Below are 18,284 nucleotides of genomic sequence, written 5' to 3'. Positions count from 1 at the left end.
CAGCAAATTATTTGATTATACCATTCAATTTCAAATCGGCTAGAGAATTAATATAAATAAGGAAAATAAATTGATGGATGTAGCCGTTACTAAGTGGTAGGAAATCATAATGAAGAAAAGAGAATTGAAATTTTCTGTTTTCCACCACTTTCATTTGTAACTAACGTTACTGCAGTTTCGTCCTATAAGGATATTTTCAAACTTATACAATAAACTAACAATGGTTTATTACATTAGCTCTTATATACCACTCCTGTAGGTACTAATAGAGGTCCTTTGCTTGAATGAGTACCTGAATTTACAGTTTACAATGCGGATGTGCCAATTTGAAAACCGGTGAGTAAACTAAATCGATTTGATCATTTAACAGGTTGCACCCACAATGTTTATGCTTGTGAATTTCCAAGTATTCTAAATAATTGAGTTTGTAACACTTCCTTGCTGAGTGCAAAATTTCCGTATCGTTTAGATTCGGGAACTTGTGGTTGCATGCCAAGGAATAGTTTGAAATCGTCGAATCATTTTTTCCTAGTCTGAAGGACCTTTCATATTCAGCATACCGTTTTTGGAAATTTCGACCACATTGTCCCACATAAACACTATTACACTTTGGACACTTAAGCTTATAAACTCCAAATTTCTCCAACTTGTCCACTTTATCTTTGGCATTCAAAAGGAAATCAGATAACCTGGCATGTGTTCTGAATGCCACTTCCACATTGTTTTTTTTCAAGAAACCCGCAATTATCTCTGTTCTGTTCATAATAATCGTTTCAACGCAGATATTATCCAGAAGTTAGTCAGAAAACAAAGTTCACTTACAGACTAATATAGCCTCAGGCCAAACAACCAGAAATCAAGAAATGGGTAACTCTAACATATTTTGGAAACAGAACAGAGATAATTCAGGTACTCATTCAAGCAAAGGACCTCTGTTAGTACCTACAGGGATGGTATATAAGAGCTAATGTAATAAAACATTGTTAGTTCATTGTATAAGTTTGAAAATGTCCTTATAGGACGAAACTGCAGTAACGTTAATTACAAATAGAAGTGGTAAAGAACATTGAAAATAAGGAAAAAACAGCACCAGGGATGGATCCTTGAGGTACACCATAGCTTTTTCGATTACCTATATAAACATATTGTCTTCAATTATACAAATAATTTTGAAACCACTTGAGAAAATTACAATATAATATGGTCAACTGAATCGAAATCTTTGCATAAATCGAGGGCCAAGAGACAACATTTCTTATTTTTATCAATTTCCATTTGAATTTGTGACACTACATCCATTACCGCGCTCTCTGTGCCGCTAGATATGCTAGTTGCTTTTTCTAAAGGACTTTTTGCTTTCGTGTAATCCAATGTTCATGTGAAAATAATTTTTTTGAAGGGTTTCTCCTTTCAGTTTATATCTGGAAGAAACTTTTATGTATACAATACATATTTCCATAAAGAGTTCATATTGTTTTAATTTTTCTACCTTTTTCTAGAAGTTTCCCATATTTTTTGTTTAATGCTGAAGGGTGAAAAGCCAAAAAGATTTTTTCTCAAAATTTCATTTCATTATATATATTATGTATTTGCGAAGTTTAAACCCTATGAATTTCACATTTTTATGTAAGGATTGATGATTGGAGAAACGATGACAGATACCTCTTATTCGCTTTTACAAAGGTACTAATGAGTATTGTAAGAATTCAACAAATTAAGAAGAACTTTTTTTGTTCAACAACATGTCATCAAAAGGGACATGTGACAAATGGTTGTCAAGAGTATTAAAAGATGATGTTTACAAAGTAGCGTGTTAAAAATATTTTTAACACGATCTTTTTCGACTAAAATTATGAACAATAGATATAGATATAATCAAATTCTGTTACAAATGTATTATATACATTAATTACATTATTATTATTATTTATGAACATTAATATGAAAAGTACAATTAGAACAACTGCTGATATTGATTCCTTGCGATGTTGAAGAGCCCTGTATTATATTTGAACTAGCTGAGTTGACAATTTCATGGGCATTAACAATAAATTCTTGAAGAAAAAGGACGATGCTGTAACGCTGGAGCTAGCTGTTGGGATTATTTTTTCAGCAATAGCCTTTTTATAGGAAATAGATTAATAGATGTCACCCTCAGCAACTGTTGTAGACTTTTGTCCTCTGTGCTTCTTAATCTCCGTTATATTTGCTCCTGATTCTGCAAGCAAAGAATTAGAAGACCATCTGGAACATTGTCCTGTATATTCCCTTGGTTCCGGAAGGTTCAGAAACTCAGGATGGTAGAGGGCATTTTGCCAAACGTGTTTATACCAACTGAGTTGGCACTGCATTTATAATTTGAGTATTTCAGAAAAAACCGTTGATGATAGATAACAGAAGGGCGTAATGCAACGTATTTTTTAAAATAGTCAATGTTTATTCCAACATTGCAAAAAGAACGACCTATTTTCGTTTTTGTATTTAGAATTTGAACAATCAATGATTTATTCATTAATTTAATGTCTTCTATTGATAAATGACACAGCTCATCACGCCGGCAGGCTCCATATATTCCTTCCATTAAGAATTTTTCATCTGGCGCCTTAGTTATAAAGCTCTAAACTTGTTCAAACGTAAGAGTTTTTGATTTTTTGGGACTATAACTTTCATTTTTCCTCTTTAAGAATGCTATTACCTTGAAATATTTGCGAAAACTTGTTCCACAAAGTTGACGAGTTTCATATTTTTTATTTCTCTTTTAGATAGACTAAGAAGACAGGTGGTTACGCTGAAATTTACTTCGACATTTTCAAGTCTACATCAGCTAAAAAAATTAGAATATGCGATGTCGTATTGCTGAACCGATTTCTTTGGTAACAATTCAATTGGAGCTCGTTTTGCAGCCTCTTCAATATCGTCATGAACACACAATTCCTCACTATTATTCTTCATTATGCAGGACATGAAACACCAGCAAGAACATTAAATATGAATTTAAATAAAACGCGTGAGCTATTTGTTGGTGACCAGGTGATTCGGCGTCACCTGACACGGCCACTTCACAGAAAATGTGATTACATGAAAATACTTAACTGACAAGATATGTCAAAATGTGTTTTTATATAAATATCGAATTCATCTATTTTATTATGTACAAAAAACTTTGTATAATATTTGTGTTAAAACTAAGTTTTATTTTGTTGGTAAAATTGCTCAACTCGCTACGCTCGTTTCGCTCACAAAATGTTCACTCACAAAATGAAACCTTAATTTTAGCACTCATATCATAAATAGGATAGCATTGATTTTTAGTTCTAGTCTTTGCAACAAAGTTCATTTTTTTCCATCTTTCAAATGACTATATATAAATATATTTCAAATGTTTTATTTTTGAGTAATCTTATTCCATGTTGTTTTTGAAATGTATCATTCCTTGTGCTCAAGATGAAACTCACCTAGAATTGCTAGCCGGTAGTTGAATGATACGAAAACCACATCTTTATCCATGATGTAAACTGGTCCAGCCATGTCTAAAGGGGAACCTATCATGAAAGCTCCTCCATGGATATGAACTATTACATCTAAACTTTCGTTTCCATGTATTTCCTTCAAGGGAACGTACACGTACATATAAAGGCAGTCTTCAGTACCTGAAAAATATATGATTCAAATTTATTCAGCCTTGACATAGAAGATAATATTTAAAAAATATTAAAAAAAATAATGCACTGATTTTTAAGAAAACACTTTGAACAGAATTAACTACTGCATACGAAATATTATTGAATTTTCAGTGGAATGAAATTTGCCAAACTCTTTTAAAAATACAATTTTTAGTTCTATTTTTCTTGTTTATCTATAAAACTGTGTATCTAATACAGTTTGTACCTATCAAAAACGAGTCATTTGATAACATAAGCGCATCAGCTCAAGCTGCCTATATGAACATCCTTCCTGATGAAATATTCGATTGTATGTACAAAAATGAAAATACGAATTACCACGAGCTCTGAGAAATACCAAAAAATACCAAAAAAGTTATTAACATCCGAAAAAAACTTGAAAATACTTTTTGTTCATAAAGAAGCTCTAGACGAGTTCTTCAAAGGTGTTTTGGAACTTTGAGGAGTTGGTTAATTTTTTCCTTGAATTTTCTTTCGACGATTTTTTGTTATATAAAGATTATGCGTTTTATTTTTTTATTTTTATTATTATTATTATTCAAGATAATAATAGAATAATTATCAGACTATGAATTTTACTCAAAACGCGTTTCACTTCACAGTACTTATTTATTATAACGGATAGTGAATATGGGATAGAGAAAAATACTTTTGTCTAATTTCTACTAAGATATGTCAAGAACGGTTTATTAAATCATTCTCAAGTAACCTGACGCAGTTTGACAAACAAATCTTGAAATATACAATAATATAGTCAGTTTATTTTGGGTAGCTTAATTAAAATTGTACCTGAAATAACAAAAATATTTGTTTCATGGTGAATTTCATTAGTTCAGACTCAAATTGTCTAATATGATCCTACTATGATTTGAATTCTATGAAAGAACAAATAAAATTATAATGAATAGCAACATATCCATTATATCAAGCAATAAAATATGAAATGAAAATACAATGAAACGAATGAAATAATCAAGTCACAAAATGAAAGTGATCCCAAAGTGAAAAAGCAAAAAAAAAAATTAAAATAATCATGTATTGTAAAATAAATTAAAAAATCGAAAGAAGATTGGCATATTGACCAATTTCATAATCACTGTATGGTCATACAGTTCCCGGTCAGAGCTACCTCAAAAAAGTTGGGACCAATACTGATATTTCCTCAGAATATTCGAAGGCAAATCTTCTAACAACTCGACTAGAATCGACAATTACAATTACTCGACAATTACAATTCCCCATCTCGGACAGTCAAGCGGCGTTGGGAGCTCTTGGCTCCTACCGAGCAACGTCTAAATTGGTAGCAAATTGCTAAAAGTCTCCTCAATAGGAAGACTTAACAAATTGTCTCTGGTCTGGATTCCTGGCCATACTGACCTGGAAGGTCAGTATGGCTCCCTTGCTGCAAGCAGCTTCATCGTACCAGAACCTGTCATTGGCATCGTTTTAGGCTTTGCCAAACAAAGATTGAACTCCTGGATGGCAAGAAGATTTATGAACTTTTGGCTGAATCTTCCAGGATTGGCTCACTCCAAGGCGTTTATTCACCCTTCGAAGCTTGATACTAAACAGTTGTTGGACTACAGTAGATGTGTCTAACAGGTCTTCTTACAGTTCAATGTCATTTGAATCATCATATGCAGAGACTTGGACTGTCGGAAGACAGTGTGTGTCGCCTCTGTTTGGAAAATGATGGAACAGAAGAGCACATACTTTGTGCCTGCCCCGCTGGGGACCGAATCAGGTATTTAGAGTTCGGCAGGGCCGTACTCTTACCATCTGACCTGAAAAACCACTTACCATACAAACTAATCGGCTTCGTTAAGAAGCTGGGTTTATTTGATCGAGTGTGAATAGGTGTGAGCCACAATAAACCCTTGTGGGTTGCGGTGGAGGGTCGAATAAACCCAGTCACTTTGGACCTAACCTAACCTAGCCCCGTCAAAGATGTCTCGAAAAAGTAGGGACCTTTAATCTTGGTGTCAAGCACACTAAGTCAAACATTAACTCCAAATCGTACTTGGACATTTGTAGGAAGGAAATTTCTTATCACCATTGATAATGGATATTTCTTTCAAACCATCCGTTATTTGTGAATCTACTCTCATTACACCATAAAATTTTATTACAGTTTCTTTTTCCTGACAATGTTGTCTGAGTAGCCATCTACAAAATGTTTTCCTCCTATCATAGTCTATCAAACGCAAATGGTAGGTTCGTCTGACTTTGTAAGGTCTAAACTTATCTCTATATTATTTCTCAACTTACTCAAAACGCCAACTTCAGTATCGCCAACTTTTTCAGTTACTGTACAACTCTCACTCGAGGGTTTTTCAATTGAACCATGCTTCTGTGAACTACTCTCAATGCGTTAAAAATATCTTTTCTCATACAAATATAGAGATTCAGCAGCATTTCTCCAATATCTCGCGATAGAAAACTTCATAGTTTTCCTCTCAAAAATTTACACGAATCAAATGATTATTATTTACGTACTTGACAGTAAATTCGACAGTCATGGCTCACGTTAAACAAATCAATTCAATTCATTACTCTCGTAATTATTGCTCCACAATTTTTTTTGCCATAAAACATCAGAAACAAACATTTATGTTTGTAACACATATAACAAGTATTGACAATTCTCTGCCTTTTTTTCATATCATTCGAAATGGTGGCGGTAGAGCCAAAAAAAGAAGTTCGACAATTCTAATTTTTGACGAATATTTCAGGAAAAACCACTGATATCCCCGATCTGAAAGGAGATTATTCTAGTTTGCCAAAATAGTAAACTTTTGTCCATTTCAACCGACCTTGTTGGTCTTACCGTTTCCGAGATAGAAATAGTGGGATTAGCTATAAAAACGGCATGTATGTTTTAGCAATATTTCTACTTTACAGAATAATTTCGTCGTATCAGTCGTTGCTGATACTTCCTCCAGGAATTCAACGCATATCACGTATCACTGAAGATGTCTGCCTTAGTTGCAGACAAAACGTTTGGTACTACAAGTTTCATTCGACCTTGGCCACCAGCCCCGATTGCATTCTCTCTAATCCGGCTCTTATAATGTATTTAAATTTTGTATATTTCAGTATGAAAATTATCTTTTGAGATTGTTAAAAATATGACACCCCTCCGATTTTCAATGTTTTCTTAATATTCTACATGTACAACAAAAACAGCTGAATGTCCATTGTAATCTCTAGAATATTTGGATATGATTTCCAATTCTGATTAACTTACCTGTTATCATTACTCTCACTGTTTATTTTTGTTTATTCGATAAAACGATATTACTCACCTTTTATGCCATACATAAAAGGAATCGCTACAAAACACATACACCTGTACGTATGGTTAGCTATGAGGACACCATCCCATTTTTCTGCAGGTTGTGGTTCCTGCAACCAATGACAGAATTTTAGTTTCGAAACAAATTTGATATTATTTTTCGACGGCCTACGTGTAATTGCACATTATTCCACTTTATTCTTTTTCATCTGTAGATGAAAGTCATGAAAATACTTGAAAAAAGATGTGAAGGATGTCGATATATATATATATATATATATATATATATATATATATATATATATATATATATATATATATATATATATATATATATATATATATATATATATATATATATACATATTAAATCGAGAAAGGTTAATGCAGTCAAGCTGCTGGAAAATAATTCCATAAAAATCAAAATATGAATAGATAAGTACTATATTGATAAAAAATTGAAATATATAATGATACAACAACGATAAAAATAAAATAAAAACAACAATAAGAATTAATTGGCGCTCCGGGCGACTTCATTGATTCCAGTGGCGCATTTGCTTTTTCAGCTGCAGGAAAACCTGGAAAAACCTGCAGCACCACATCATCTGAAGATCTTGATCTAACAATGTCCTCTCTCTTATGAAACATAAGTACTTTCTGATCATTCCCATATTGATTTCAATTCAAGAGCCACCGGTAGACAGCTGTTTCAGCCTATTGGGCATCGTCAGTACCGTGCAGGCGGTTCTCAATTGAAGACAAAATGTAAAAAACCAGAAAAGTACTCGATAAAAATAGCTGCGTAAAACGCAAGCGAAACATAAGTGGAACCACCTATTGGTGTGATACCCAAGTCAACTTGACAAGTTTTTATGTCAGTGTTGGTGGTTTGACCAATTAACCGACAACTGCGGTAGCAGAAATTTGGGAAGCTAACCTGAAATGCCATCGGAAAACGAATCCACATGTTTCTAGAAATGATATTAAATCGAGAAAGGTTAATGCAGTCAAGCTGCTGGAAAATAATTTCATAAAAATCAAAATATGAATAGATAAGTACTTTCTGATCATTCCCATATTGATTTCAATTTAAGAGCCACCGGTAGACAGCTGTTTCAGCCTTTTGGGCATCGTCAGTACCGGGCAGGCGGTCCTCGGTTGAAGACAAAATGTGAAAAACCAGAAAAGTACTTGATAAAAATAGCTGCGTAAACGCAAGCGAAACATAAATGGAACCACCTATTGGTGTGACACCCAAATCAACTTGACAAGTTTTTATGTCAGTGTTGGTGGTTTGACCAAAACAGCTGGACGAAACGGACTGGTTTAAGTTTGACGATAGTCGTGTCATTAAGTGTTCTGGCGATGCCTTGAATTTATTGGAGCCTCTGAACACACCCTACATTTTGTTTTATGAGAGAGAAGATATTGACAGATCAAGATCTTCAGATGATGTGGTGCTGCAGATTTTTCCGGGTTTTCCTGCAGCTGAAAAAGCAAATGCGCCACTGAAATCAATGAAGTCGCCCCGGAGCGCCAATTAATTTTTGTTGTTGTTTTATAATTTCATGATTTTTATTTTGGAAGTGTTGCTGAAACAAAAAATAAGCAATCTGAATTTCAAGATTTCTGACATATCACTGAATGCAAAGTTTAATTTCTTTTTATATTAGCTATAGACAACAGATGCATTGGTTCACAAAATGTTAAAAAAATCAATTTTTTCAAATGAAAAAATAAAGTACCATGCAACGATTGTTCCTCTGCAATAATGTAACTATTCGCCTCTGCACAATAAAGTTTGAAAAATTAGTGTAATCTAGCTTGAATAGTAAAATAATTTCCCAGAATTGAAATGATCCAATTGATAAAAAACTTACAGCAAATCTAAGGTCATCTATAGGTGGTTTGCCGTAAGGAATACCCTCAAATGCTGTATATTCTCTTCCTCCGTAAGATGTCCGAAATGCACCCTGCACAGATCCTTGTGGAATAGTTACAATAGGTCCATCTTCTCCAGTTACATATCCTATGAGAACTGAAAAATGGCATAAAATCAGGGAACTAGTTTTTTTTAGATGACGCTGTTGTTAAAATTTAGTGAAAAGAATTGTAGTAGAATACTTTCTACATCAATATTATGGAATCTATAGTCATATCGAAATTACAAAGTTCTCAATACAACTGAAAGCATTCACAACTGAAAAATTAAAAATTGATTATTTCCAAGAGTGATGGATCAATGTTCGTGAACGAAGTTCAGGAACATCATACAGGGCGAGTCAACAATATTCCCTCAGTCCATTGCTATCAGAGGAAACAATTTTTTGAAATGCCCAAATATTTTTTGCAGTCTTATCGATAAATACTATTTTCTTGAATTATTTTCTCGCATACTGGGTGATTCAGCCGAGCGTGGCCAACCAAAGTTATATTTTTTAAATAGAACACCCAGTATATGAATACGTCATTCGATTCCATATTTTTTTAGCTCTCTAAAGAATTTTTGTTTTCGAATTTCCATTGCAGCATTGCCAAGTTATTCGAGAAAAATCTATTTTGCAGACAATATTTTTTTAATTCACCACCCGTATGTCTACAGCAATAAAATTGATTTTTTTAGGAATAGTTGGTCAACATCAGTATGATAATTTCTGGACTCTCAACTTTCGGAAACAATATATAGGGTGCTCGGTAAAACCGGTCAAGTTTCATTAATTTTTAAACAGCCATAATTCATTTTTTTTAAATAGAACACCCTATATTTTTTCATTTGTATGAAATGTTTCAACATTTCACTACATTTTTTATCAGTATACTATACAAAGAACTGATATTTTACAAATTATGCCAAGTTTTAGTAATTGTTTTAACCACAAAAAATGTATTTTTCTACGTTCCCCTTTCCCAAATTTGTTTTTCGAATATTCAAACTAATCGCTAGTTCATTAGCATTTTTCATACCATCTAGTGATGGTTATTAGTGGTTTCAACGGTGAGAAATGCGTATAGAACCTATAGAATATTTATACTGTTTTTTTCTTTAAAAACCCAATTATCCATGACTGACATCAAAAAAGGAATCTCGGAATTTGTCAATAACGTTATGTGTTGAAGTTTGTTTCGCGTCTAGATTGAATCATTTTCATTATGAATTATGTATTGGAAGATATAGTGCAAATGGTCTATGCTTTGGGGAAATTGACGGAAACTGCCTCCTTGCATCTAGTCTTTACAAAGAGAAAATCCCCGAAAGAAGATAACGAGATGGAAAGACATTTCAGGCTCTAAAAACAAGATTTGAAAGAACTGGTAACGTCAATCACGAGAAGTTCGAACGTGTCTGCCCTGTAACAAATGAATATAATGCATTTCAAATTGATCTCCACAATGTTGAAAATGCTCGTGTGAGTATAGTCTATTCATTCCCAATTGAAACGGCAATGAAAATAAGAGTACAGTCATAAACATTTCTTGCATGTGGCCCCTAGTCGTCCAGATAGTTAGTAAACGTGCTATCAAATGTAGTTGAGGAATAAAGGCTCGGCTAGCTGGACTGGCTGAATACAATTTTTTTGTACGTTTCACAATATTTCTTTACCAGTGCCGTGTGTTCGTGGGGTTAGGTGAGGTAGTGAGTGGTTTTGCAAACCGATTTTTGTAAAACTCCTTCTAGAGATCAATTACCCTAACAACAAACTGATATTTTTGCACTCGACGCCCGTTTCGCTAACAAGATCAGAATCTTCAGGAGAAGCAAATGGATACTGAATCTAAAGACAAGGGTTAGCTGTTTATATACCTGAAGTTTTTTGATCGGATGTGGACTTTGTTTGTTGAATGATGATTATCCCAATTCATTTTTTGGTAATTAACTAGTAGAACCACTACCTGCAAATTAATTTGTCAACAATAGAATAAAAAGCGGACAAATTAATTTGCAGGTAGTGGTTCCACTAGTTAATCACCGAAAAATCAATTAGGATAATCATCATTTAACAAACAAAGTCCACATCGGACCAAACAGCTAACCCTTGTCTTTAGATTCAGTATCAATTTGCTTCTCCTGAAGATGCCAACCTTGTTAGCGAAACGCGCGTCGAGTGCAAAAATATCAGTTTGGTGTTAGGGTAATTGATCTCTAGAAAAGTTTTCAACTTTTACACCAAAGGTTCTAATCTCATCGTTTAAACCGATTTTTGGGAAAATCTTAGAGTTTCTGGGTACTTTCATCAATATGGCTTTCTGGAGACCTTTTGAAACAAATGATAACATTACATGTGAGGAATCTGTGTCAATCGACAGGGATCCGGAATTTGAAAATAAGGACTTACATGTTCAAGTTCAGCGAGTAATTTTAAATATTCATGAATGCTTGAAGAAAGAAAACTGTCACACTTCACAGAATGCTATTGTGAATAGAATATGCGAGTTAACGAAACTATCTTCTTCGACAGTTCTTCGAGTCATTAAAATAGGGGATGTCATTGACCATGCAATGAAACGAAAACAAAGGAATAAAAACCTCGCAAACGTTGATGGTGCTACAAAAGATGTGATTCGGCAAACAATTTATGGTATATACCAAAAAAATGAAGTACCAACCTTGGAAATGATTTGGTATAAATTACTCGACAATCCCGATTACAATTACAAATCTTCAGAAACTCTACGAAGTGTCTTATTGTCTTGTGGTTTCAAATATAAAAAATTGAACAATCGGATGGTCATAATGGAATCGACACGCATTGTTCAATTCCGACAAGAATATTTGAGGCCAATGAAAAGCTACCGAGAATCCAGCAGACATACTTATAATCTACCTCGACGAAACTTGGTTTGACACCCATGATGTTGTCAAATATGAATCTAGACAAAACCAAGTATTGTGCTTTGAACACACTTTCTTCAAGGGGAAAACGTGTGATAAATTTGCATGCCGTACCTAACGCTTTGCTTCTGTCGGCCAAAAATATAAAAGATTCGTCTGCTGATTACCACGAAGATATGAATGCCGCTTTATTTGAAACCTGGTTCAGTGAGCAGCTTCTCCGAAATATTCCTCCAAACTCGGTTATTGTTATGGAAAACGCTTCGTATCATTCTCGGTTATTGACTACAATACCAAACAATAACACAAAAAAAAGCAGATATTGTTGATTTCATGCGGAATCATGACATGGAAATACTCGAAAAGATTCCAACGAAAAAGGTATTACTGGCCACCATAAAACAACGTAATTTCAAAAAAGAATATATTATTGATTCGATGTGTGAAACAAGTGGTCATATTCTCTTACGTTTGCCTCCATACTATTGTGTGTTCAATCCAATTGAAATGGTTTGGGCCACAATGAATGAAAGACCTCATCAATTAATTGCTTGAACAAGTTTCAACTTTTGAGGGCTGTCGTTCGTAGGGGTGGGACAGCTGGTTAACGGAAAACAGATTTTAAACAGATTTAAACAGGGCTTCACATCTTTAAATTCAAATAAAACAAAGTGTGTGTGAGATATCATAGAACTTTTTTATTCAATTTTATTTGTAACTAACTTTACTGCAGTTTCGTCCTGTATGGACATTTTTCAAACTTATACAATAAACAGTTTATTGTATACTTATATAATACAACTTATACAATAAACTGTTTATTGTATAAGTTTGAAAATGTCCTCATAGGACTAAACTGCAGTAACGTTAGTTACAAATAAAAGTGGTAAAAACATAGAAAGTTTCATTTCTCTTTTCTTCATTATGATTTCCTACCACGTAGTAACGGCTACATCCATCAATTTATCAACTGAAAGACCTATTAGTGTCATTATGTATGGAATATAACATCGTTCAAATGTCTGCCACGGACATGGTGGAGTGTATCCGAAACGTCCAATTTTCCATGACAGGCACATAAATCAGGCTGAATTTGATCAATGGCATATGTTATGTTGGCTTTAAGGGCCGCTGTAGTTCTTTGTGGCTTATTCGCATACACCTGCGACTTGAGAAAACCCCAGAAGAAAAACTCTTACGGGGTCAAATCGCACGATCTTGGTGGCCAGTTCACATCACCTTCACGTAAGTTGACCATGCCCTCAAATCACTCGTGCAGAATATCCAATGTGGCATGAGCTGTGTGGCACGTAGCACCGTCTTGTTGAAACCACAAGTCGTTGGTGTCCAGATCATCCAATTCAGGCTAAAAGAAGTTGATAATCATCGCTCGACGTTGACAGTGATGGCCTGGCCACACCTAAAAGTGACTTTTTCAGGATGCTCTTGGATTCCTTGTGGATTGTTATCGTCCCAAATTCAACAATTTCGTTTGTGCGGGTACCAATTCATCTAGAAATTGGCCTCATCGCTGAAGATGATTTTTCGATGAAAATTAGGGTAGGTTGCCAATTGCCCCAGACCCATTCAGCGATTACACTTCGTTGTCTTCCAGTTTCTGGGTCGGTTGAATGTTGTACGGGTGCAGGCCCAAGTCACGACGCAAAATTCGCCAATTTGTGGTCTGCGGAAGGCCGAGTTATTGTTAGCGACGCGAAATCGACTGCCTCTCTTGCACACTCTCACATACAGTAGCAATGTTTTCGGCAGATATTGGGTTTCGTCGAAGTACGAGTATTGGTCGATCATTTGCTGGACCAGTGGACTCAAATTCATTCACCACATTTTGAATTGCATTTGGACGATTATAGCGACTGTAAAATGGGTGAAGCGCGCGGTATGTTGCCCCATTTTCATAAAACAATTTTATCATCTGCACGTGTCATTGAATGCTATATCAGTCCTTAATGATTTGGCAAAACAGACTGAATAAATGATATCTAATTTGACAGACGTAGTTTCAACAAGATGTTCGATATCAATTGTCAAAGTTCGAAAGTCCCTGCTGAAAGACCTGTTATATTACTTCTTGATCAATCAATTCTTTGATTTTGAAAAATTTTTTGTGTGTGAGGAATTCATGAAAAACTCTTTTCAGTTTTTCTAATATTCTATTCATTTAAATAATCGAAGAATAATAGTTTGAACACAGAACATATATTTTTACGTTCAAGGTCGACCAGGAGCACACTGTATTGGAAATCACTTCGATTTTTACATGCATTTTCCGAATCAATTGAATAATCGTTTCGTCCTAGAAAAAAAACGAGAGTCGGTAATATCAAACTCCAATTGCAATATTTTTCAGCAAAATTGAGTATGAAAGTGAGTTATGAATGAAATGAAACTAGTACGAGGTAGGTACGCCTGAGGTACTTGTGGGAAAAAATCTAACACAAAGTTTGCTGCAGTTCTGGTTTGCTAGAATTGTAGTCCAACGGATCATGTAGTTTTTTCATCAAATTGTCAACAACCAACCACCACAGAAGAGGCGATAGCACCTTGTCTCGGGGTCCGCCTTTTTCCACAGTCACATAAAATTGTCTTCTCGAAACCAACTAATGAGTCTGCTTTTGAGCATTGACCATATCCCTCTGATCAATCACGGAGGTTTATTCCATTCCTTGTATCATCTAACGATGGATTCATGTGAGGTATTGTATCAATGAAACCCAAAGGGCATTTTCTTTTGTCATTAAAGATTTTTTGTGCATTCAATAAAGCACAGGATGGGGCCTAGGGTGTATATGTATATATATATATATATATATATGTATATGTATATATATATATATATATATATATATATATATATATATATATATATATATATATATATATGAAAGAACGGGAATGTTTCATAGGATAGGAGGTATTTTTTTCCAATGAATTTATTCATTTAACTTGATATACAACCAATAATAGTTAATCAATACATTATAAAAGTGTAATTTATCGCTGTCTGTGTGAGGTATGTGAGGACAAAATTTTCAAAATGTATATGCAGAATGACATCTGTCAATGGACAAAATACTGGGTTGTCCCCAAAATTAGTTACATTAAATAATTCATAAAAAAATATACAGTGTGTAAAAGCCACATGGAGTAAATTCATTATTTCGGTTACGGTACATATTTTTAAAAAATCCCGAAAAACGTCAAATTCAAATTATAATTTGACCTACTTCAACGGAAAAATGCAACCCCTACCTTCAACCCCCTTCAAATGACAGGTACAACCCCCCATTTTTCAAGTGGGAAGTATAGGTTTGTGATATATCGTTTAAAAGGTCTCTTCATTTTCTATTCAAAATTGTTATCGCTTTCAAGTTTATTGCAACAATCAAAATAAAATAAATTAAAATCATGTGGTTACCGAAAGTGGATAAAATACACTCAAAACTTATTTCATGTTGAGGTATTGATAATAAGAAAGTAAGCAAAAACCATAGCAATGTTCTTTTTAGATGGTATCCTTTAAAAAACTGTAAATAATTTCCGTGGCAACTTGTTTTGTATGTTACAACATTAGTTGTCAGTAGTGTAATTTGAGTTTGAAGTTCGTTAACTTCAAGTCTGGCAAATCGATTGATTAACAGAAATGCATAAAATAACAGTTTTACAAATGATTGGTTACGGAGATAAAACCCGAACACCTCAAACTCGAACATTTCGCCTATTTCATGAGAAATTTCCTAATTTATTGCCATATCTCAAGGAACAATAACCAAAATAAAAAAGCAGTTACGCGAGCTTGGTCATGTGAGGCAGATAAAAAAAGTAACTGCCAATGCAATGAGTGACGAACACAAATTAGATGTGATACATCGAGTAGGCAGACATCCACTACACTCAATGTTAGCCATACATCGATAGTAAACATTTTGAAGGAAAATAAAATGCATCCCTATAAAATGATAGCTACTTATGAGCTTATGGAAGACGATTTTGATAGAAGAACTTATTTTTGTGAGAAATGATGGATATGTTAAATAACAATATCATCCAAACAGAGGACGTTATGTTTTCTGATGAGTGTACTTTTTCTAGCGTTGGCCGCTACTGGCCAACGGAAAATCCTAACTGGAAGAATACACGCAATACCCTCAAAAGGTTAATGTTTGGGATTGTAGGAAACAATGTCATTGGTCCCTTTGTCATTGAGGGCAACTTGAATGGCGATAATTATTTGGCACTATTTCAAATTTCAAGTTTAGGAAATTTATATCCTGATCCAGGAAACCCTCAAGTTCCAGTGAATACGATATGGTTTCAGCAGGATGGAGCACCACTACATTACCAAGTTAATGTCAGGCAATACCTCGACACAACATTTCCCAATCGGTGGATAGGGAGGCGAGGATCGATTGAATGACCAGCGCGATCATCTGATCTTTCATCATTAGATTTCGTTTCATGGGGACATGCAAAGAGCAATGTGTACAAAACTAAACCTTCAAATTTGAATGACTTAAAAGAACGAATAACGCTTGCCATTAGGTCGGTCACGCCTGATATGATAAATAATGTTAGAAGACAGTTTTATTTGAGATTAGGATGTTGCAAAGACAGTTGCGGTGAACATTTTGAACATCTACTTAGATAACATCTATAGTTCTTTTTCGTATTCTACATTTCATTGAGTTTTGCATTACATTTTAGTTTTGGAGTGTATTTTATCGAAAAATGCGATAGCATTTTTGAATAGAGAATGAAGAGACCTTTCAAACGATATATCACAAAACTATACTTCGTATTTGAAAAATTGGGGGTTGTACCTGTCATTCGAAGAGAGTTGAAGGTAGAGGGAATGTCAAATGATAATTTACATTCTGGATTTTTTTAAAATATGTACAATAACCGAAATAATGAATTTATTACATTTGGCTTTTATACACTGTATAAGACTTTAATATGTGATGGAATTGGCCGATACTTGATGAAAATCCATAAATTGTTCAAGTTACACTTTATTGTGAGATTTTCACTGGACGGTTTACGAAACCGCAACACGTGTTTTGCTATGCAATAGCTTTTTCAAGCATTGTCAGCGTGTTAGTTGAATAAGATTTCACCAAAACTTGATTTGAATGCCAAACGTTTCGTGATGGAATCCACAAAAGTTATGTATAAAATATTATATTTCACAGGATAAACTCTCAAAAAGCAGTTTCCTGGGGAAAACATTTCGGTACTCATTAAAAAAATTTTTTTTTTAGAAAATGTTCTTATCGGTTTGGGAGGATGATATGTGGAGGAGAGTATCTAATAAATGAAGACTTTCGATGAGCAAAATACCAGGTTATCACAAGAAGTTTTTTTCTGACTGAAAAATAGATTTTAGTCTCCATATAAGTATTTTTTGAAAATATATACACCTCTTCGTGAGAATAATATTTTTAGAGGAGTATTCAATGAATGCAATCTTTTGGTAGGCGAAATACTTGGATGACATTAGGAGTAGTTTCCTGAAAATAAATATCAGTCCTTATTACTAGAAACTATATTTTTTGAAATGTGGTCATCAGTTTGTGCGGATGATAATTTCAAAGCAGTATCTGATGAATAAAGCCTTTCGATGAGCAATACACCAGGTTGTTACAAGAAGTAATTTTATGAGAAATAAATTAAATTTTTATTGATTTTTTTTTTTTTTTGGAAAGGTTCACATCGGTTTGAGAGAATGGCATTTCCATGAGAGCATCCAAAGAGAGTTTTTGATGAATGAAATAACAAGTTGTCACAAAAATGTTTTTTGCTGAAATGAAAATTTCGATTTTTTTGAAATGTTCCCATCAGTTTGGGAGGATGATATTTTCAGGAGAGTATAAAATAAATAAATTTTTCCGATGAACGAAATACCTTGTTATTGAAAGAAGTAATTTTTTGAAATACTCATTATTCATTCTTCATGAAAATTTTCTTTGCAGAATGTTATCATCGGTTTCGGAGGATGATATTTCCAGGATATTATCTGATGGTTAAAGTCTTTCGGCAAACAAAATACCAGGTGTCACAAAAAATTATTTGCTGCAAAATTTATTTCAGTCTTGAAAAATATATTTTTTTAGAAATGGTCGATTGAGTTTAGTAAGATGATGTATTCAAGAGAGTATCTAATGAATGAAATATTTCGATAAGCGAAATACCAGGTTGTCCTCTTGAAGATGATCACTTGGTGATCGAAACACGTGTCGAGGTGTTGAAATAACGGTTTGGTGTTAGGGAAAAAACTCCAGTAATATTCATTATTACACCAAAGGTTGCAGATAGTGCATCACATGTACAAGGAGAAGTTGTGAGAAATCAATTTCAGTCTGAAGTCCACGCGAATATTGTTGTAAATCATACCTGGAAGAAAATAACGCCGGCCGCCACTGGTAGCCATAAACCAATCGTGACGTAGCTAAGA

At 34.1% G+C, this 18,284-nt stretch overlaps 1 protein-coding gene across 1 annotated transcript in view; it reads right to left on the bottom strand.

Annotated features, from left to right (window-relative positions):
• LOC111503335 (carboxylic ester hydrolase) overlaps positions 1-18,284 on the bottom strand; it is a 64,239-nt gene that overhangs the window by 42,758 nt on the left and 3,197 nt on the right. Inside the window, exons 2-4 of the mRNA XM_074186505.1 lie at positions 8,862-9,019; positions 6,989-7,088; positions 3,456-3,650 (exon numbers count right to left, since the gene is read on the bottom strand). Of these exons, the coding sequence (XP_074042606.1) occupies positions 3,456-3,650; positions 6,989-7,088; positions 8,862-9,019 (453 nt within the window). The remainder of the gene's footprint in view (positions 1-3,455; positions 3,651-6,988; positions 7,089-8,861; positions 9,020-18,284) is intronic.

The sequence above is a fragment of the Leptinotarsa decemlineata genome, unplaced genomic scaffold (genome assembly GCF_025532065.1).
Source record: "Leptinotarsa decemlineata unplaced genomic scaffold, Ldec_3_MD MMD2_tig00078422_RagTag_RagTag, whole genome shotgun sequence".
NCBI classification, from domain to species: domain Eukaryota; kingdom Metazoa; phylum Arthropoda; class Insecta; order Coleoptera; family Chrysomelidae; genus Leptinotarsa; species Leptinotarsa decemlineata.
Note: the sequence above shows the minus strand (reverse complement) of the source record. Positions and strands in the feature narration are given on the sequence as shown.